We start from the raw sequence: 23324 nt of genomic DNA on the forward strand, positions 1-23324 counted from the left end.
TCTGGACAAAGTGAGTTCCCTGAGACTGCAGTCAGCTTTGTAAGCTGTAGGTTGGATGTGGACCTTATCCGGATAACAGAAACTGTACCTTGTAAAAGTATCTCAATTTAAAATAAAACTACTGATATCATAATTCCGTTACACAAATTTATCGTTCAACCAAATTCGGAATATTGCAGAGCTGGAAAAGGTGGTGGTAGTGGGGGGAGGGAGAGCAAATAATAATAATAATTTATTATTTATACCCTGCCCATCTGGCTGGGTCTCCCAGCCACCCTGGGTGGCTTCCAACAAAGTATTAAAATACAGTGGTCTGTTAAACATTAAAAACTTCCCTAAACAGGGCTGCCTTCAGATGTCTTCTAAAAGCCTGGTAATTGTTCTTCTCTTTGACATCTGGTGGGAGGGCATTCCACAGGGCGGGTGCCACTACCAAGAATGCCCTCTGCCTGGTTCCCTGTAACTTGGCTTCTCGCAGTGAGGGAACCGCCAGAAGGCCCTCGGCGCTGGACCTCAGTAGAACGATGGGGGTGGAGACGCTCCTTCAGGTATACTGGACTGAGGCCATTTAGGGCTTTAAAGGTCAGCACCAACACTTTGAATTGTGCTCAGAAACATCCAAAGTAGCATTTGGAGTCCAAGATTTCAGTTGGGAATGAGGTTTTAGTCCATATTTTATTTAGCCTCCCTACTGTTTGGCGACGTATCCAAACCCCATGAATGAGAGGCAGGTTAAAGACTGTGTCATGTGCTCAAAAATCCTATACAAGGTGTGGGATTGTGAATGACAGCTGCAGGCAGAGAATGTTGTAGAAGCAGCCATGACTGTAGGGGCAGGTGCTACTTTTCAGCAAACCATCCATCAGTGAGGCTGAAAATGTGAATGACTGTTGGAAAGTAACACCTATTAGTGAGGTTGTCGCTAATTCATGTGCTGCTTTGTGTTTGTGTCTACAACTTCAGAGTTTGTTAAATGGCACTGCTGGCTTGTTGAGATAACCCACCAGAACTCAAAAGCTTCTATTTTGCAGCAAATTCCATTTATGAGGCTGGCAGTTGGTTTTGTAGGACCCACCTCTTTTGCTGAATTTACACTGTTCTGTTTAGAACCATGTTATTCATTCTTGTAACAGTTTTAATGTTGTAACTCACACCGGACCTTATGGTGAAGGGAGAGTAAAAAATACTGTACGTCAATCAATCCATCCCCACCCACCCCTAACTCCCCCAAGCCAGCTTCCCACTGCTCAGTTCCAGTGGTAACTGTGAATCAGTAAACTTGCTTATACAGCTGAACCAGGGTTTCCACAAAGCACAGAAATAAGAGAAGTCAACGGAAGACAATACTTGCCCATTTCTTTGTCTTCTTGCACTCGCCTCCTCTCATTTGCAAAGGCCTCCAGCCACCTCTTCTTGTCCCCTGGCTTTTTCCCACAAAATAGATGGACTTCTTCTGTGGCACTATTTACAATTTTGAAAGCATTTTTGACATTGATATTGAAGTCCTTTTCTCTACCGTCCTCAATGTCCAGCACTTCAAACTCATCCATGTCCACCCGGCCCTTGTAGTACAGCATGTCCCTTCTCAAGAGATCTTTCTTACAGAACACAAGCTGGTGGTCAAAGAGAAAGAAAGTCCTTTGCTGGCTCTTGCCTTGCTTGGAGATTTTGGTCAGCTCTCCTGAGTGGATTAGTTCTGAGCTTCTGCCTAAAATGTCTTGCCCCTGAAAATGTTTGCAGCAAACAAACAAAAAGTTACGAACTCAATAAACTAAAAGCAACAAAACAATTGCTACAATTAATATTCCATAATATGTCTGGGTCACTTCAGGGAAAGCCGCCTTAAAAATGTCCTCAAAAGCCACCTAAATATCAAGAGGCTACATGCTTGTCTAATTTCAGTTGGTAACTAATTCCAGGTGGCTGGAGCTTCAACACTAAAAGCCCAGTTTCTAAAGCACATCGCTGGGGTATGTGATATTTTTCAGCAGTGCTCCATCTGAGGATCACAGTTGCTGGACGGAGATATATTGGCATTTTTTGCATATGGATATCTCTGGACTCTTTGGTCACAACAGAATTAAGCATGCCTATGTTCCCTGATAACTAGGTTTAAGCAAACTCAGTTCCAGGTTGGGTGGGGCTGTCTTACTCATGTCTTCTCAGTTTCATGCATAGGATTCAATGACTACAAAATAACATAACCTAAAATTATGGAGCAAAGTATTTTCAGTAGTTGCCCCATTGATGTAGAATTGCCCTCTCCCTGGAGACTAGTTCGGCCCCATCAATTGCTCTCTTTTGAAAAAATGGTATAGAAAAACTTTTCTATACCATTGGGCATTTTTGAGTGTGACGGTTCTGTTCACTGAGATGCTGCTTTGAGAATCCATAAGCTGCTGTTTGTGATTCGTTTTAGTGTGTTGATTGACCAACTGGGTTTATCCGTTATACTTTTTGTTCCTATTAGTTCTGTTTTGTGCCGTAAACCACTTTTTGACCAATTGTTAAAGAAACAAGCATAAAAAAGTCTGACATTATCTGGTGGGTAATAGGTTAGCCACCCCGTCTGTCTTAAGTCCCATTGATTATAATGGATGTATTCTAATCCCAAGACTGGACTTTTGAGATGAAAACCTCCTGGAAGTGCACCCTTACCTCCCAGTTGACAATGGACACTTGCCAGCGGGCCATCTTGTCTATGCTTTCTAGCCTTCGCTTGCGTTCATTGATCAGGCAGGCTACGTTCTTCATGGCTTCATATGCTGCCTTTATATCATTATAGTCGCTGCAAAATGAAGGCAGGCATGGGTCAGTCATTTTATCCTCTTTGAACTCGGCTTGTGATAGCCATGCAGCTAGACATCAGCAGAAACGAGAGCGCCAGGCCACAAGGGTTTGGGTACGATTCAGAAAAGCAGCACTCATGTCATGATACAGTGAGCATTAAGGTGCATGGAATTCAAGCCCAGTATAAATAGCATCATTTTACTTCTGACTTTTCCCAACCACAGTACAGGCTTATGCTGGCATGGTCCTTAAGCGTAGCTATGCTAACCAAGGTTTGCTGATAAACCAGGATTTCAAATGCCATGTGTGCCCTCGCTCTATTTCTCTAAGTGTTAAGAGGATAAAAAAATCTGTTAACCTTTGGGCTTGAGCATACCCCTCCTCTGAGTTAATAATGCAATCATTACCCTAGGTTTAAGCTTTGTGTGATATAAAGGTTGAGGCCATAAGAAACTGTCTGAAAACATTTGTTAAATGAAAGTTTACACACACACACACACACAGAGAGAGAGAGAGAGAGAGAGAGAGAGAGAGAGAGAAGCATGTGGGGAATGGTAGGGGGGTGACAAGCAGGAGCAGGGTATACTTTGGATTAACAACTAGAGTTAATAGGAACTGTAGTCCAAAGCATTGGGAGGGCACCAGGCTGGCAAAAGCTTATATATATATATATATATATATATATATATATATATATATATACACACACACACACACACACACACACTCTGTATATATTCCGAGAGTATGCAAATGAACCACTCCATTAGAGAGAGAGACCTGGCCTATTTTCTTCATGATGCTAGGATCACCCTTTTCATGGAGATTTCTAAGACATTAATGAATAAATACTGGAGAAGCAGAAGGAGGAGAAAGTTGAGGACGGAGGCAGACAACAAAGGAGCTCCCGCCCCCACAACAGTCCTGTTCAGCTGAATCAGGAGCAGGCTGGGAGGAAAAATAGAGCTAATGAAAGGGATTACTTTACTGAAAGAGAGTGTGGCATCAGCAGTGTGACTTCCTGGACTGATTGCACATAAACCAAAACTTTATGGGATCACATGCTTAATTGCCTCAGTGTCCAGACCCCTCCACATTAATTTTAGGTTTCAGAGCAGGTTTTTGCTGACCATCTCCCCTTGCTGGCCACCACACATCAACATCAATTGTGTGATACACATTCTTACAGCTGAGGCAGTGCAGCCCTGTCACTGGACTTTTATCATATCTGCATGTACAGAGGGTATCATTAGTTTGAAAGTGCTAAAAGCAGTTATTGCTGTCATGTTGGGTTTCCATATGCAGACAGACAGAGATGCGGAATCTCTCAAGGACACAATCAGCCTCCTGGGTTCCTGGGAGAGGACTGTACCACCTCAGCAAATGTCGTCCTGCACTTACATTTCAGTTACACCCACACCGAGTTCAGAGATGGGAAAACCACAACATGACCATTACAATCGTTGTCTGTAAGCCCAGACAACAGCCTACAGACAATGCACAGCTTGCATCTTCCCCTGATTTGTTTCAGAAAGCTAATATGTGCTCGGTCAGATTATTATTCAGACATCCAGTGCAGTGTTGTCTACTCTGATTGGCAGCCCCACTGAGCTACTGTCACTCCATATATGTAGTGCCTTTTAAACTCACAGCAACCTTGCAAGTTTTTACAGGGTTCAGCTGTCCTCATATTATCCAGGCTCACAGAAGCACTTTTATTGTGAAAATGTTAAACTAAAAGCACACAAAAATCCTGCCCAAGACAGTGACGAATAAACCCTACCCTAAAGGAAATGCATGCAGATACTGGCCATAAATATATAACTGAAGGCCATAATTAACTACATGAGTGTTTGTCTACTACATTTAATCTTATCCCCTTGCAATTCTGTAAAATCATGTTCCTCTTTATTTGACTACTTATATATTCTACACTAAGAATAGGGGAACTTGTACTAGACATACAGGGCAAAAAACATATCCTAACCGATAAGGTTATGAGTCATAAACTACTTAAAACAGAAAACTTGCACTTAAAAATAGCCAATCCCATTGACTTCATGTGGGCTAAGAAAAACTGAAGTGATTTGTGGCTGAAGGATGCTGTGTCAGGGAATTATGTTGAATAAAGTAGACATGGCCAGTTAATATGCTGAAGCTACTCATCAACACAATTTAACCACTTCTGTCCACTCGTGAAGTGCAGAAGCAGTATTGGCCTTCTTCCAATGTCACTGATAGCTCATATTTGAAAAGGATATACAAATCTGAGCTAACGTTTATGGAAATAGAGTAACAGAACTGGAAGGAACCTCAAAATTCATCTGTTTAGTCCAAGGAAATACAACTACTACATTACTAAAGGTAGCAATAAAGTAGCTTAAAAACATCTAATTAAGGACAGTCCACCACCTAGCAAGGCGGTCTGTTCTACTCTTGGAACAACTTGTGTTGCCAGAACTAGTTCTTCCATAGTTTAGCCTAAAGCAGGGACCACCAATGTGGTACACCTTCCAGATGTTGTAGGCTACAACTCTCATCATCCTTGACTACTGGATATGCTGCCTGGGGCTGATGGACGTTGTAGTCCACAACATCTAGAGGACACCTCATTTGCTACCCCTGATCTAAATCCTTCTTATAATTTCAGCCCATTGGTTTTGGTCCTCCTCTCTGGAGCAAAAACAACCACCTCAAAATTAGTTCACCATCTATGTGAAAGCCTTTTAATCCTCTCTTTTCCAGGCTAAAGGGAATGAACTAAGCAGAATGAGAGGGAGGTAGTTGCTGTAGGTTAGTTTGGAAGTGAGTTTGGGGAGGTCCCCTTGGCAAAAACATAATGTTCGCCTTACCTATGTTCCTGAGTGGTGTACTTGAGCAATTCTGCAAGCTGCAGGGGATATTTACAGATTTTCTGAACAGGCGTGAGAAGGAAACCATCAATGGCGATGTCAATCATTTGCTGAAGCAGGCGACAAGCCTCAAAGAAGTGGCGGTACTTGCCCTGCTTCATCAGGTTAGACATCTCAATGCAGGCACTGGGATGATTGTTGCAGTACTCAGAGTAGATAGCAAAGCCTTCTTGCTAAAATGGGATGGGGGAGAAAATAAAAGCAAAACTGTGGTTAAAATATCAAGGAAGGGATTGGCATGCCCACTCCTGTAGCCATCCCCTTTTCCAATTGCTCCCTTCCATATGCCTTGAAACTGCTCAGAGTTGCTTGCCTTAAGTGCTGAATTTAAACAGCTGCAAATGCAAACCTTATTTCCAAGAAACAATTGGGAGCCCATGTCTTAGGAGGGCACTCCCAGTTGTTCCTTTGCAACATAATTTACATTCAGTGCTCTTCAAAAACAGCACCGAAAGCAAGCCCAGATACAACTGATGTCACATGACAGCAGGTGATTGACAGGCGAGTGGACTCGGTCACTGGTCAAGAGTGGCCTGCAGAAGAGTAGCCGCTTTTTGATCCAGCCTGCCAGACAAAAGTGGTTCCACATGCCTGACCTAAACCATCACAAAGATTTCTCAGTGAATGTAGGAACAAGACTCATGGTCTTTAGGACAGACTCAGTGGCAGATTTCTCAGATTTCTGCAGCAACAGTTTCTCCCAAATATGCCACAGAGTGCACCTGCATACCACTGCTTCACACTACACATTTCCCAATGCCATCAGGCATCTGGGGTGGTTCATATGAGAACGTGGGAGTGGGGTGGAATAAAAAAAAAATGGCCAGACCTCAAAAGGAGCTGAGAATTTAGCATATTTCCATATCACTGATTTGAGGTGATAGGAGGCTGAAAGCTTAATCCGTTTGGTGTTCTCATCCATTTTCCAATCACAGCCCCTTCCTCTGTAAAGATCTTACATAGGAACAGAAAACTAAGTTTGAGACTTATCATAGCTGTTCCAGAAGGAACTATCATGTGTGATGTTGACATCTGTAACAGTATGTGAAGGAATCAACAACGCCTGTTTGGATGGTGGTATTGTAAAACTGAGGATCTGCCTTATGGTAGAGGCAGGGAATCTCTCTATTTCTTTGCTATGAAGGGCAACTGAACAATGAGAGAAGTGAATGGAAGGTGATGCTGCAGCTGATGGAGAGTTGATACAGGGTCAGTGGTAAGCATAACCAAAGCATTAAGGGGATGGAGTTTGCAGCACTGCAGGTTTGTATAATATGTTCTCTCACTCTCTTATGCTACCCTATCTCTCCCCCCACCCCACCCTACCCCACACACCCCATATCTGTATGTATAATTGGGCTATGGGTACATGCAATCTATGGGCCTTAAAGGATTATCCTAGCATTTAATTCTGTAGTGTTATCACACTGTTAGCTGCCCTGGCTCACATGACTGCATTTCTGGCATAACATTCATTAGCTAATCAACTTAATGCAGTAGAATTACCCAACTTACATGCTGAAGAAAGCAGGATCCTATTTCACTCAAATGGGGCTCTTCTTTGTTGTATTGCCTCTCTAGATCCTTCAAGAACTTTCTTTGGAATTTGTAAATGTCTTCAATATTTCCAAATATGGTGCTCAGTTGGGCCCCAGTGAACATTCCTGTATGTTTCCGACACTGCCGAATGTACCCCTGGAAATGACAGAGCAGGACTCTTTGGTTTGTCAAAGATGAAGAGATTGAAAATAAAATGTTGCATCAAATAATCAAGCTTGGTAGTCAACAAAGGAAAGTTTCATCTTAAGACTTCCTTGTCTCTCCCTTGCAACCCTTATTCATGAGGAGCAATAACCCAAACCCAAGCTGCATGGTCTGAATTCCAGTACAAAATAGAACCAATCTGACTGTAAGACCAGAGCACTCACTCGCAGAGAAATCCTATAGATAAGCCATCATTTTGCCATTCAGCCAAAGCAAATAAGTGCCCCAAGAAAGCAGCTAAACAGTTAACAACACTCAGCTGCCAGGGAGCTGCACAAAATTTCCCAGGCCAAGAAAGTGAAGTACTGCAGCAACCCAAGAAATGCGGCATATGCCCACCTTAAGTTTTGTGAAGGCAAAGTTCGGCACCATAGCCCAGAGGTAGAGCGTCTGCTTTGCAGAAAGGGTTAGGAAAGTTCCCTGCCTGAATCCCTGGATATCCGCTGCTAGTCAGAACAGACAATACTGAGCTAGATGGACCAGGAGCCTAGCATCCTATGGTCCCCAATAAACAGAGCTGTTCCCCCCCCCCCCAAGCAACTCCTCTCCAGCATTTTGCAGCTTACTTCACAGATGTCCTTGAGATGTTTGATATAGATCCGCTCCGTGTTCATTATTTCCTGAATCACGTTTGTTCTCATCTGATCCTTGTTTTCAGCAATTTTTTGGCGGTGCTTCACAGGGTCTGCATTGGGTTCTTCGTCTTGGAGGCCGCCACCGTTTTCTGCAAGTTCTTCCTGGTTGACCCGCAGCTGGAAACATAAGAAAGGAGAAAGCAACTGAGTTGAGGAAGCACAGCTGAGTTGAAGAGCCCTCCAGAAGGTTGTGGGACCTCCAGAAGAGATGCGGTGGAGCGGGGTGGGCACCAAGCCCTCCTGGCACAACCCTGGAGATAATCCTTTGTGCCTATGCTACCTAGTATGGCTCAAAGCTCCATACAGTTGGAGAGGGACCACAGTTCAGTGGTAGAGTCCAGGCTTTGCATGAAGAAGGTCCCAGGGAGACTCCCTGGCATTCTGCTTTTAAAAAGCGAGCAGGTGATGAAAAGTATTCTGGAAATCCTGGAGAGCAACCATTGCCTCTCAAGTGAGACAATATCAGGCTAGATGGGCAAATAATCTGATTTGGCACAAGGCAGCCTCCTTATATTCTGCGGAAAAGCCCCACTGAAATTAACTGGGATTTCTCAGCATTTAGCTTACCCATATTATGTAGTCAAGCGAGTCCTAAGAACCAACTTAGAAGAGAGTCTTATGCAACACAGATTAACTTGGCGAGTTACCGTTTACAAGCCTGGCTCTGCTCAGCTTGGTGTAGTTATTATTACAGTGAACAGGGTTCCCTGAGAAGAATTTCATCATTTAAACCAGTGGCGGAAATGAGGCCCTCCAGATGTTCCTGGACTATAAGTTCCTGATCCTTGGCCATGCTAGCTGGGGATGATGAGAGTTGGAATCCTACCACATCTGGAGGGCCACATGTTCCCCCTCCCTGATGTAAGCTCTGGGCAAGGAAGTCCTTTCTTTTAGGTGCAGCACACTCCTCTTACAGGAAATGCATCGGACTGGACTTTCTCCAATGTAATAGGAGGAAAAATAGGTAGAGGTTTTAAATCACTGCCATCTAAAAATGAGCATTAAGAGATTGCGTGGGAATGGGCAGTATCAAACAAATGATCCGAAGAGCAGTTTCCAATTAATATCAACCTATCATTTATAGAAAGCCCTTTCAACCTTTGCACCGACTCTGTTGGTCTTTACAATAGGCTTTTTAAAGTGATACATTATTTATGCCTTAAGTTAAAAAAGAAATAGCCCCAAGAATAGGAAGCGTGGAATGCTGAGTGGCTGCGTATTGAGCTGGCACAGAAGAAACTGTGCTGCCCATTTCAAAAGATTGCTGTGGGGGAAGACAGGAGTTTGTTTCGGCCTTTGTCTGACTGAAAACATGGTTAACTCTTACTGCGGTTGTTATAAGAAGAGTGTGATGTACTCAGGGGACCTCAAGACTGCAGTGTGTGCAAACATGTGACACTTTGTGGAATAGAACCGCATAGTTGTTAATGCAGGGAGACTGGTGTGTGTTTCTCACACTGGCAAAAATTGGGCAATTCAGTAAAGGTTTTTTACAGGCCGCATGGAGGAAGGGCGATACCAGTCTGAAACTACTGACTCATGACCCTTTCTTCTTCTTTTACCCATTTATATCGTTACAGAAACAGAAGTACGATGCAGACTCACACATCTCAATGCCAGACATGAAGCCTGATCCCATGCTGCCTTCTGGGGATTTGGAGCACGGTGTCATCAATATGTGGATAACACTCAGCTCCCTCTCTCACTCCAGTTCATGTGAATCAGGAGAGGCAGTTCAGGTGCTGAACAAGGGTCTGGAGGCAGCAATGGGCAGGATGAAGGCCAATGAACAAAGCTAAATCCTGACAAGACAGAGGTCCAGTGGGTCAATGGTGCTAGATTCAGGAACTGGGACTTTGGGCCTGTTCTAGACAGGGTAACACTCCCCTTGAGAGAGCAAGTACATAGCTTAGGAGTAATCCTTAATTCTATGCTGTTTCTAGAGGCTCAGGTGGCCTTATTTTTAACTGAAACTGAATATGTATGTTGCATTTCATTGTAGCAAAGAACGCATGACCTGAAAAGTGGAATACAAATCTCTTCTTAAAACAGGAATCAGATTCCTATATTCTTATAATCGCTTTTAAGGACAGAGAAATAAAATGCTCTATGTGAATTTCTTCCTCCAGCTTTGGCTGGGTCCCCCTGTAGTCACAGTGCGATTTGTATAGCAAAAGCAATGACTGTAACCTGCAAGAAAAAGGAAGGAGAGGAGGAGGACATTCTGGACAGCAGTGATTCTAACAGTTTGACGTAGATGAAGTTGGAAAATTAGGACTGAAAATAATCACTGCAATCTACGTGTTGCAGTGGGAAAGGAAGTACTAGTAAACTTGAGCAATGCACCAGCCGCCCAAGACCACAATATTGCGTAAAGAGGTGGTTCAGTAGTTTCCGGAAGAAGAATAAAATAACGTGAGTTCTTGCTTCACTCACCCTGACGAAGCTTGCCGGAAACCAGGCTTCCTTCTCCTCATTTCTGCCCCACCACCAATCCTTGTTGGAAGCCTCAAGGACTTGGATGACGTCCCCAGCTTTGAAGGCCAATTCCTGGTCGTCCATGGTCACGTGATCCCAGAGTGCCTCTGCATAGACCATGCTCCCATCGCTTATCAGCTGAAACAGAAACGTTTTGTGAAGGGCAAGGTTTCTGTAGGGATGGCCAAAGACAAATGCTTTAAGTAACTATGTGTAGATGCAAGAAGCACCTGCAGCAACAGAGATATCAAGCCACTTTTCTGAAGCTTCTAGGTATTATCCATGGAGATGGTCAAAATGGTGAAAGATAAACAGTTTGTAATTTGGAAGTTCTCCAAAAAGAAGAGGAGCTGATTATGGGCCCACAGATCTGATTCTTTGTCCAAGAAACTCAAAACAGTGGACCTTCGGGGGGAAATCGTGCAACAAAGTCATCGCCTCATTTACCTCATTAATGGCTAGCTGCTCCCCTCCGGGCTGCAAGTACCTAGGGCTGGCTTGGCAGAGGTCCTCATAGCTGTAATCCTCCTCGCTACCATTATCATCCACTAAGGCAGAAGATTCGGTACCTCCATCAGTAGCACCTGGCAGGGACAGTGAAATATTGATAAATTATGTACAGTCAAAGCCCATCTCTGTGACTTTTTAAATTAAAAACATTCATACTAATAAAAAGACATGGAGCCTGATTTACAACTTCTCACATCCACTTGAATAAACCATAAAGTATCTGTCTGAAGGGAAATGTTAGAGCAGAGAAAAATCTGAACATACAGTAAGAGAAAATCCACGTATTATACAGAGCCAATGAGGCTTGCAGTTGAAACTCTGGAGTGCTCCTTGTTTAGTGTTCCAGCAAGCCATGCCTTCTGTCATGATACTCCATTCCATTCCATTCCACTTCCCTGTCCGTTTTCCAGTCCTCTACACTACCTACACTTGGATAATGTGTTCTACATTACTATGTAGGACAAGCTGGTGGAATTGCCCCTACCTAAAGTGTGGAACAGTCCAGAATTTTACCTGCTCTGTCTATCACGTCATTTTTGTACCACTCAGACATGGCAACTGGGCTGGATCCCTTTATATCATGCAGACTGACAAATTAAAAAAACCCACAATTTTTTCCCTCCTAAACAGAAGTGGGTCTCTGTTTAATTTGTGCATTTAAAGCTTTTGTGGATGACTTTTCTACCCAACACAGCATGGAACATTTAGAATGGGTGAAAACCATTATAGCCTATGTTTTATCAAACACAATTTCTGACATCAAATGTAATTGACCTGTAGATAGGACTCTGAAAACAAAGTTGCTATATTTACCTTTGTTGTCCATGAAAACCATTCAAGAAAAACAATTAAATATATATGTATTCCACCTAAAAGCCAACTACAGCTAAAACAATCCATTATCAAAAGCAGCCATGGCATTATATGAAGAAGCCAACACTAATGAAACCTCAAAACTAACACCCTTCCAGGGTAATTAGTGACAGACACCTGCCCATGCAGGAAGTCGGGAAGATAATATGCTTCGAACCAGACCATTGCCATAGTGCTGTGGTAGAGAAGGTAGAACTTGTTTATTTTCATTTATTATTATATTTATATCCCACCTCCTCCAAGGAGCTTAAGGTGGTGATAACTTGGTTCTCCCCGTCCCTATTTTTTCTTCACAACAACATTGTGATGTAGGTTAGGCTGAGAGACTTATAACTGCCCAAGGTCAATGCTGAGCTCCGTGGCTAAATGGGGAATTAAACCCTGTCCTTCCAGGTCCTAGTTCAACACTCTAACCACCACACCCCACTTGCTTTTGCAGGACCAACAGAGCTGTACAGAGGTGTAAGCACTGTAAAGGCTTCCAGCTGGGAAAGGGTGGTGGTTAACCCAAATGTAGAAATACATAGACGTACCAAGCAGAGATATGGATATGGTTGACTGCAAGTAGCTTAGAGAACTCTTACTCTTTTCCTCAAGGGATGGAGGAATGTGACTTTTTAAATCACATTATCATAATACAGTGGAATCTTGGGTTGCAGACGTAATCCGTGATGGAGGCACGTCCACAACCCGCAGCATTCGTAACCTGCAGCACCATGTCTGCGCACGCGTGTGATGCGATTTGGCGCTTCTGCGCATGCACAAAGTGTGATGTAGTGCTTCTGAGCATGCGCAAGCGGCGAAACCCGGAGGTAACCCTTTCTGGTACTTCCAGGTTTCCCGCGGTCCGCAACCTAAAAATACGTAACCCAAAGTGTTTGTAACCCGAGGTACCACTGTATATAGGATTTTGGTAATCCCAATAAGAAGAGTTCTTGCCTTCTCCTAGCATGCAATTGTGCAAATCCTAGCAGACAACTGTGTAATGACTGAGTACAATCTGACTTGCTAGATCATGTACCACAAGAAGCACAGGTAGCTGGACTTCAAGGAAAGCTAAGGCCAGGAGCAGAGGGCCTGAGAGCCAGGCCTGTATTACCTGCCTTGCTATAACTATATGGATACTGGCTCTCAGACTCAATAGTCTAAGAACAGCCTTTACCAAGCAGTGTCCTCCATATGCTTGGCCTACAACTTCCACTGTCCCTGACCACTGGCTAATGGGAGTTGTAGTCCACAACATCTGGAGGCTGGCAAAGTCTGGTGTAGAGGCAAAACCACACCAAACCAAAGAAGAGCTTAGTACTGACTATGTTAGAGTGGCAGTTATATGGGTATGCCAAAAAGTTGGCCACTAGGTTCTCATGATGACACAGCATTAGAAAAAAGGGTGTTCTATGCACCCATATTATCCACGTCCTGGTTTTAGAACTTGAAAAATGCAAACTTTTTCAAGGCTTTGCCTTTTTTTTTTTTTAAGGGAAACCTAATTTTCCAACTTAAACAGTGAGCTGATTTACCTTCTAGACCTCATTGCTTATGAAGGCAAGTCTGTCTATTCTGATCAACACTATTTCTTAATTTCAAACTTTATTTAAAATGCACTATCTAAATCTCCAACTATATCATAACAGTATTGCTAAATTTCCCTTTTAGGAAATATTCCCAAAATACAGTATTGCAAACATAAACGAAGGTTGAACAATTTATACAAGAATGCACATTTTTACAATGCAATTTTTACAATGTTTTTACAAAACCACTCTCATAAATATCTGTAAAGAACACACAGCCTAAGGTTGCATTTGGAAAGATTCATCCCCCACTCTTAATTTTTTAAAGCCACAGTAAATTGTGAATACTTATATGCAGATATTTTAAAAGGAAGCACCTATTAAAAACAACCAACGGGGAGTTGAGTCTTCCTTTGCAATATGTAAGCTTGGATTCTGTATAGCTAGTTTTTTCATCTCTTGTTCTTTGTAGCCATTTCTCTATTGTTTACTGCCTGGAGTAAGCAATGCAGACATGAATGAGCAATTCTTATCTCTCTAATGGAATGTCAAAAATCCAAAAGTCGATGTAGTACTTAATCTTATTCTTCCTGTGCTGGTCCAACTGCTAGTCTTGCTAGTATAAGCATTATTTTAAAAGCAAGTCAAGCCCCATGATTATAACAGTTTAAAACATAAAATGCCATAGAAAATAAATGGAGCTTATCTCCTACTCAAACATACCTATCTGAAGGCTTTCCAGGCTCCAAAACCGGGCCATTTCCCCTCTGGCTACCATCCTGGCATCCAAAAAAAAAAGACCATACACAATGCACAGCTTGGTTTTTAATCTGTAAGTCTTAGTCCTTTTAAAAAATAATAATCACGGAGGACCAGGGAGAGGCTGCAATCGACTGGAAATGCAGAAACAGCTTATTCATCGCTTTGAGCTTCTGTTTCTGCAGTTCAGGACAGAGAGCTACTTGGAAACTGACAGCTCACTCCCTGTTCAGCGTAGCTGTGAGTTTGTTGGCATCATGGGGTACCCTTAGGGAGGAAGTTATAAAAAAGAAACACCTGCCCCAGCGGACACACAGCTCTCATGCACATACTGCATGCACAGCCAGCTCAGGACTTAAGTGCCTATAGTGCAGATTTATTCTTGTTATTCTCAATTAGGCTTCTGCTGTGCATTCAAATCTATCCCTCCTGCTGTTTCGTTTGTTTTTTTAACTCCAAGGTTCCTTTGCAAATTGCTGGAGTCTTCTCTCTCCCCCCTCCCCCACTACGTGTAAAAATAAATAAAATAAAATGCATCACTTGGTGCAAATCGTGCAGCCAGAACATTATGTCAGAATGTAAATGGCAAATGCTAAATTCGCAGGTACTCCCTGTAGGTGGTTATATGGCACTGTGCTTGCTTTGTGTGCATGCTCTCTCTCAAGACTGGCCTTCAAGAACCAGGCTCCCTTTCCTCTTGCCTCCTTGGGATGCCTGACAAGCTGAGTGCTGTGGGTCAAGGGTGTCATCAAATCTGCAGTGCCAGCCGGCCTGAATACTATCAGCTGACCCCACAGGCCAAACCCTCTCCAGTTTTTAAAGGCCTTTCCTCTGAGCTTTGTTCTCAACCATTTTCTGCTTACTCTCCTGCTCCCTTTTCTGATCCACTGTTTCAATATTCGAGGTTGCTTCCTTATATCGTGGCCTAAGTACAGCAGCTAGAAATGTACCAGGGGGAAGGCACCTCCCGAGTAGGTCTCCTGGTTTGTCTCCAGGTAGGTCTAGTCAGAGCCAGGCCCAGGAGCTAGAGCTATAATCCAACATGAGCTAAGACCGGATGCTGCAAGCATAGCTACCCCACAAAAGAGAGATGCACCAATAGGGAAGCAGCTTTTGTACCAGCAAAGGTCTCTTCCACCCACCCAGATTATAGACAGATTCTCTGATAATAGTGCAGTCAGGTCATTTTATTTATCTTTATTTAACAAGATGTATATTCCACTTTTTTTAAAAAAACCTATGCTGTTTAGATAAAATAGTATAAAAGATTCATTAAAGATAGTGATAAAAACATATATTTAAAAGAGCAGTCATTCATTTTCACACACACACACACACACACACACACACAATCAACAGTTAAATATACTTAATGACATGTCTGAATAGGCTAGCTTAAACTTTTAGTAGTTGTCCAAAACAGTACAATGAAGGCGCCTAATAAGCCACACTACAATAGACAGCTCGATGGAAATGTCAGAAAAAGACCAATTAAACAGCACAGAATGGGAGCATATAAAGTAGCAGCTAACTACTAAGAAAAATTCAAGAGCTGAGTAACAGCACCAAGGGAGTTTAAAATGTTGGACGGAAAGTGTTTGCACCAGAATCATTTAAGTAAGCACCAGGCAAGCACCCTTAGGGAGAGACTCCGAAGGCAAGGCGCTACAAGGAGTAGGCCTCTTTCCACCTTGGCTTACTTCAGATAATGTTCATCATTCATCTTATTAAAAAAACTTCCCCCTGAAATCAGTTACATAACTGCTGTTGGGAGAGGGGTGGGGTAAAGAGAGTTGTATGGCTCCAAGAAGCAACCACAAGAACTGAACTGCTAAATGAGCCTTGCTGGCTCTTCTGAAAGGAGGAGCTGAGGTTTTCTCAGTTCCAGCTTGAGGGGTGCCAAAAGCCTACGAAACCAATTTAAGCACAGACTACAGGAGGGCAGGTGGGAAACGTGCATATGCTGCGGACAAGTGGTGCTATAACAAAACCACCGCAACCACTTCGAGAATGTTACATCTGCATACACCAGCAAGCACAGGAACTATTTCTGCATCCTGTTGACTTACATGTTAGCTACAGCATGGCTGTTCTGTGGCATACAAGAGATGGGGTGGCAGGGAAAGAGATAGGACTCTATACCAGCCCCAGAGCTGAAATGTCAGCTTTCACACAGCTGAGTCAAGCAGACCTCAACGCATCAGAATGTGGCACATTTCTGTAAAGAGCTGTTCCTCAGCACGGGGAACAGCAACACCAGTGCAACATGCAGGGTCTTGACTTGTATCTTTCCAGTGCTTGTACTGTGCCCATCCGGCATAGGTAAAGGTAAAGGTACCCCTGCCCGTTCAGGCCAGTCTTGCTAGACTCTAGGGTTGTGCACTCATTTCACTCTAGAGGCCGGGAGCCAGCGCTGTCCGCAGACACTTCCGGGTCACGTGGCCAGCGTGACAAGCTGCATCTGGCGAGCCAGCGCAGCACACGGAACGCCGTTTACCTTCCCGCTAGTAAGCGGTCCCTATTTATCTACTTGTACCCGGGGGTGCTTTCGAACTGCTAGGTTGGCAGGCGCTGGGACCGAGCGACGGGAGAGCACCCCGCCGCGGGGATTCGAACCGCCGACCATGCGATCGGCAAGTCCTAGGCGCTGAGGTTTTACCCACAGCGCCACCCGCGTCCCTTCATAAAAACCTCAGAATGAAGAAGAGCCATAGTTCGTCCTGTTTTCCAAGAAATCAATGCAATTACAGGCAACCATGATGTACCCTCCCCCCAACTTGCCCTTTTGAGCATGTTTGAGGATGCTGACATAAACTTTTAGAAGACATCTGAAGGCAGCCCTGTTTAGGGAAGTTTTTTATGTTTGATCTTTTATTGCTTGATTATTAATAATAATATTCTGTTGGGAGCCGCCCAGAGTGGCTTATTATTATTATTATCATCATCACCTGTTTCTGGAGGGACCATGCTGGTGCTGATATCATATATTGGTACAATAAGATTTTAAGAAACAGCCTTTTTAGAGAAATTAATGTATATATTATGGGTTTCTTGAGGTCAGAGTAAAAAAAACAAGTTCATCTCAGTGTGGCTTAACTTTATTATGCATGTAAACAAGACAGAACATGGTCAAACTCCACCTCCTGCATATAAATGGATTTCGTTAATACAATAAGACTTGTATATAGTCTTGCTGATCCCTTCCCTAACGCAATAAGGGAACTTAGTTAAAGCTGACGGTTTTATAATAGTGCACTGGTACACATATAAATTCTCTGTTTATGTAACGGTCAGTTGTATGATTTATAGATGATGGTGCATTTGTTACTACTATTACTGTACTATTTTCTTAGTCTGTTTTTGTTATAGGCACAGATATGTATTAAGTTATGTCTGAGCACATAATCTCTGTAATGTGTTTAAAAGAATTTGATGTTTGTGACTATATATTAAAATCCAATAAAAAGCATTTAAAAAGAAGAAGAGTCCTAGATCAGTAGTAGAGCATCTGCTGTGCATGCAGAAAGTCTCAGGTCCAATCTCCAGGGGGCTGGGAGAGACTCCTGTTTGAAATTCTGGAGAGCTGCTGCCAGTCAGTGCAGACAATACTGAGCTAGATGGACCAATGGTCTGACTCAGTATAAGGCAGCTTCCTATATTCCTAATATGTGTGGCTTGCCCTTTTTATTTTTCTGCATTTGGGATTGCCTATTAAAAAATAAATACCGTATATACTCGAGTATAAGCCGACCCAAATATAAGCCGAGGCACATAATTTTAGGACAAAAAATTGGGAAAACTTATTGACTCGAGTATAAGCTGGTTCACCACACCACAAACCTGGTGGTGGCAGCAGCAGAGGGGGAAGAACAAGCAGCCCCAAAGGGCTGCTTTTGGGCTGGTCGCTCCTCCTCCGTCGCTGCAGACAGGGGCAAAGGTGGAGGAAGGAGCAGCCCAAAAGGGCTCCTTTTGGGCTGCTCGTTCCTATTCCACTGCCGCCAACAGCGGCAAAGGCGGCGGAGGAGGAAGGAGCAGCTGCTCGTGCCGCCGCCTCTGCCGCTCACAAGAGCAGACATAGGAGCCCGGTTGGGAGAGGCACAGTGCAGTGCAGCACCGCTCCCAGCCGCAGCTCCTGTGCCTGCCCTTGCAAGATGCGAGTAGCGGCGGAGGGACGAGCGGTGAGAAAGGGCTCCTTTCTCGCCACTCGTCCCTCCGCAGCCACTCGCCTCACTTGAGTATAAGCCGAGGTAGGTTTTTTCAGCATAAAAAATATGCTGAAAAGGTCAGCTTATATTCGAGTATATACGGTAATATCTGGTACTGAAAGAGCGTTCCACTCATCCATAAAGCGCATTCAATACCAGCCTGACGCATTTCTATGACTGGCAAAACTCTGGTCTTGTTTCTTTTTCAGAGACAATGCAGCTCAGTTATTTAGCTGAGACATTTCCAGGCCCCACATCCTTACACTATTGACCAGCTCAAAAGACCCAGACCCTGGAGGCCCCTGCTGCACACAAACAGCACCAAACAGCCACAGAAGTCACATGGCTTCCTGAAAGCCGCTGGCTGTAATGGAAAACAAGAAGCCAGGCATTAAATGAAAGTCTCTACCCTTCTTGCTGATAAGAATCTGCCTTTCTCTGTCATTTGAAAGCGGCTGCCCAGTCATGAAGATACCGCCATCTGTCCTTCTGTATCAGCAGACATGAGCACATAGAAAGAGCCCTGCTGGACCAGACTGAGAATTCACCCAGTATCCTGATCCCAACAGCGGCCAGTTAAATGCCTCTAGGAAGCAGGGAACAGAGGAAACAGCCCTCTGTTCAACTTCAACTTCAAGTTGCTTGCATCCCCAGAATCTGGTATTCAGAGGGATACTGCTACTGAAATATGTTTCACTTAACTATCATGGCTGTTGAGAAACTTCTCCTCCATTAGTTTGTCTAAATGCCCTTTAAAGCAGCCATCCCCAACCCTATGCCCTCCTGATACCATCAGACTGTTAGGATATTTCCGTTCCACCTTAAAAGGGAGCAGGATGTTTGTGCCACAGCCTGCGTATTTCCTGTTTCACAGGATGTTTCTGTTGTGTCTTTGCTTTCGTTTCTCACTCTCTCGGTGCCGGAACACTGAAGCAGGCAGTCATGTTTTTCTTTGTTCTGATCAACGCAGAAATAAACTTGTAAATAATGCTCTCCTGAGTGCATCTTTCGCTGTGCATTATCTGCTGATAGAGTGTGCACGGCTCTGGAATGTGGCAAGCTATTTCTGGAGCTCGTGTCGCTAATTGCTGATACTGCGTGTCTACGGGAAATCAATGGACGTCCGGAGATGACGTGGAGTCATGATGGACTTTGTCTCCCTGGCAGTATCCCAACACAGACTCTGAATATTCATTGGTCCCAACCAGGCAAGGAGGATGGGTGATGTGGTCCAAAAGCAAGTGGAACACAATACAGTGGTACCTCGGTTTCTGAGCGTCTTGGAAGCTGAACATTCCAGTTTTCGGATGCCAAAAACTCAGACGTAAAGGCTTCTGTTTTTTGAACATGCGTCGGAAGTCGAACAGCTACTGCTGCGTCCCGTCCCCCCCAATTTTCTCCATTGACTTTGCAGGCCTCCCTTTGCGCATCAGTTGTCAAATGTTTCGGAAGTCAGTCTTCCAGAACAGATTGCATTCGACAACTGAGGCACCACTGTACTAGGTTAGAAAAGTCATCCTTATCCCAAGAAACGGCTGGCTTGCTTGATAAACACAGCTGGAGAACAAAAAGCATACGCCTGCTTCATTCACAGACTGATACATCAAGGGACCATCCCATTCAAACATCTGAAAACCAAGGCATAATTCTGCACACAGCTGGGCCTCTTAAATTTCATTGCATTGGTGAGATTTAAGCCATGCAGAAGATTCAAGATCAAGTTGCCAAACAAAAGCATGACTTTATTCAAGTCCTTAAGGAACAAGACCTGATGTCCAAGACATAACACACCTCATCCTCACTGTTGGGCAATGGTGGGGTTTAAATCTCTGTGTGGTCTTTTTCTGTGGGAAGTGGCTAACCCCATTATAAGCCTCACAGTGATGATATTAGGGTTTTGCATGGGGGAAAATGAAGAATTTCAGTGTAACAACTGCTATGACGGTTTTCTCATTTTTAAGCTTCACAACAACCCTGTGGGAGAAGTTAAACTTGCTTTATTGCGATATTTGCTTTACTGCACTGGAACTGAACCCAAAGTATCTCTGAGGTATGCCTGTATTATTTTAACCAAAATACACTAAAACCAACACCATAAACCAGGGATCAGAAAACTTTTTCAGCAGGGGGCCGGTCCACTGTCCCTCAGACCTTGTGGGGGGCCGGACTATATTTTGAAGGGGGAAAATGAACGAATTCCTATGCCCCACAAATAACCCAGAGATGCATTTTAAATAAAAGCACACATTCTACTCATGTAAAAACACACTGATTCCCGGACTGTCTGTGGGCTGGATTTAGAAGGCGATTGGGCCGGATCCGGCCCTTAGTTTGCCTACCCATGCCATAAACCACGAAAAAGAATAACCGTACAGGATACAGATGACCCAAATTTTAAGAACCATAAATCAGGTAATATAAAGCAAACATAAATCCAAATGGAAGGCTAATCTGCCAGAGTAGATGGGGCTGGGCAGGCCTTCTTTGGGAGAGAGTTCAGCAATCTGGGTGCCACCACCGATTAGAGCAATCATTGAATAACTTGCAAGTTTATTTTCCATTGGCCTCCTGTGAAACTCACCATTGGATGCTCTCATTTGCCGCTTACATCCAACTCTATCCAGACCGATGGGTGTACTTTGAGAAAAGGTAAAGGGACGGAATCTGGCTGAGACAGCTTTATAAGGAGGAACCTGATGTGCTGGTACCGGAGGGCGTGCAACTGGCTGAAGAAAAAGAGGAAAACAAGGAAAGCTTGTTACAAAAGAAATCTACCTGGAAGTCCAACCAAGTTGTGCAGAAAACACAGTTTAGAAATGAAGTAGTTTACATAGGCAAAAGAAAAGTGTTCTCAGCACTATACAGTACTGCAGTAAATCAACATTAGGATTCCATGTAATTGTAAACGTCCATCATTCCTTCTATTTCTGATGTTTGGGGGTGAGTGTTGTTGCTTATGCAAAGCAGTGGCTGGGGCAGTCAGATGAGTGGGGTAAAAATAAAATTAATATCATCATCATAATCTGTCTCAGCAGGCTTTGGGGAAACCACGAGGTTTGCAGAAGCAATGCCTTCTCTCCCCCCAGCAAAAATCAACAACCCATTTTAGGGGAAATAAACCCTAAGGGGTTTACAGCCCAATGTGTGCTGAGCATGCTCAGGGGGCATAGAATACTAACTAGGGAAGTATTCTACGGGAAGAACAAAAAACCAGGGGTGTGTGTGAATGGAATGCAATGGCGTATTACAGAGGACAGAATGGCTGGCTGACTCAGTTAACCAGCACTCAGAGCTAAGGCATTACAATTGAAAAAGCTCTTTCCCTGGTGACCACCTGCAGGTGATGGCGAAACTTGAACAAGCTGCCTATAGAGGTTTAGCGAAGTTGGAAGGGAAAAGGTCTCTGGGTTTTTATTATGGGCCCCTCTATCTTTCTCCCTATATTAAAAAGTACTGATTAGGTTTATAGATGCACTTTTAAGTAACACATTCCATGCAACTGATTCTCTAAGTGTTTAATGTAAGCACTTTGATTATTTTCTTATATTATATAATATAATATGATGATATAATAAAATAAATGCTGTTCTTTACCTTTCCCCCTTACTTGATTGCACTTTCTAAAGTGTTTGTTCCCAGTCACACTTTACATTAAAAACCTTCACACTAAGCTCTATTTGCTACTCTCTTCTTCACATTTTCACAGCCTTTCAAGCACATATTCCGTCTCAGAAGGCTATACTAGTTATCAAAACTTAAATGCTGCCTCTCTGGAAACCTTAATTGACCCTCCAGCATGAAACAAGGATTCTTATAGAACAGAGTTTTCCCTGCATCAAATTCCCAAGCAAATAAAATAAAGGTCAACAAGGGTTTTGCTTTGGGTTTTCTGACACTCTGCTGGAGCTTGTGTGTTTCCTCCTGATTTCTCTTAAATAAATATATCATCTTAACAAAAATCTCCCTCAAGCAATTCTTTGATTGCTCTGTTTTATTATTGATGTTTAAATGCATCATATATAGTGATTCATATAAATCACTTTCAATTCTCTTATCTAACCAAACAGTTCAATTTAAAAAACAAACTAATACCAGTTTTCTACCGGTCTTACTTTCAAGAAAAAGCTAATTTATTGCTTGTTGTGAATTTGTTTATACTTAGGATATTACCAAGTGTTTCACTTAAACTCTTCTTTAATTAATACATTTGTGCTGAACAAAATCCAAGCTTTGAGAATTGATTCCTCTTCTTAGCATCAGTAATAATAAGAATATACCTACCTTCAAAGTGGTCCGGTACCTTTGAATTTGTCTCCAGAATTTCAGCAAAGTATAATTTTACAAGAAGATTAAGTTTTAAAAGTGCCAGTACAACTGGCAGACTTGCTGAATGCTATCCAATGAGAACAAAATATGGGTGATACCTATATAAGAGGGTTTATCCACATTTACGTTTCGCCCCATTCTTTCCAGGAATGAAGGTCCACGCTTTAATGCTCCGATTTATTTTACCTTGACCTGCAAAAACCTGCTCTTTAAAGCTGATTCGTAGCAAATGTCAATTCGGGTTTACCACAGATTGGCGTTTGTGCCTATTGAGCTTTAAAGAGTGGGGGGTTTTTTGCATGAAAAGCTCTGGGGAGGGTGTGTGTGCTCAGATATAGAGCTTTAAATCACAGACCATGCCCGGAAAGAGAAGAGAAAGTTAAGTGTGGATAAGCCCAGAGTCAGACTCAGAATAGACTATGCTGTTAGGAACAGTACCTCTGGATAGCATCCTATGTGGAGGAGAAATCACAAGTGTGAAGAATTTCCCCCTTAAATACACTGCAGAAAATCTGGATTAGGGAGGAAAGCAAATGTCTCGCCTTGCTGGAAAGCTTA

At 43.2% G+C, this 23324-nt stretch overlaps 1 protein-coding gene across 12 annotated transcripts in view; it reads right to left on the reverse strand.

Annotated features, from left to right (window-relative positions):
• Positions 1 to 23324, reverse strand: part of SPATA13 (spermatogenesis associated 13) — a 100506-nt gene that overhangs the window by 1630 nt on the left and 75552 nt on the right. For all 12 annotated transcript variants that reach the window (XR_014510172.1, XR_014510173.1, XM_083436128.1 and 9 more), the window contains 8 exons: positions 21022 to 21166; positions 11027 to 11163; positions 10538 to 10717; positions 8033 to 8218; positions 7218 to 7397; positions 5643 to 5875; positions 2659 to 2788; positions 1352 to 1724 (listed from right to left, as the gene is read on the reverse strand). Coding sequence is in view for 10 of the 12 variants with exons in the window: in XM_083436128.1 (XP_083292254.1) it covers positions 1352 to 1724; positions 2659 to 2788; positions 5643 to 5875; positions 7218 to 7397; positions 8033 to 8218; positions 10538 to 10717; positions 11027 to 11163; positions 21022 to 21166 (1564 nt within the window). In the remaining 2 variants the exon portion in view is untranslated. The remainder of the gene's footprint in view (positions 1 to 1351; positions 1725 to 2658; positions 2789 to 5642; positions 5876 to 7217; positions 7398 to 8032; positions 8219 to 10537; positions 10718 to 11026; positions 11164 to 21021; positions 21167 to 23324) is intronic.

Source organism: Podarcis tiliguerta, assembly GCF_965153285.1.
Source record: "Podarcis tiliguerta genome assembly, chromosome: 4".
NCBI classification, from domain to species: domain Eukaryota; kingdom Metazoa; phylum Chordata; class Lepidosauria; order Squamata; family Lacertidae; genus Podarcis; species Podarcis tiliguerta.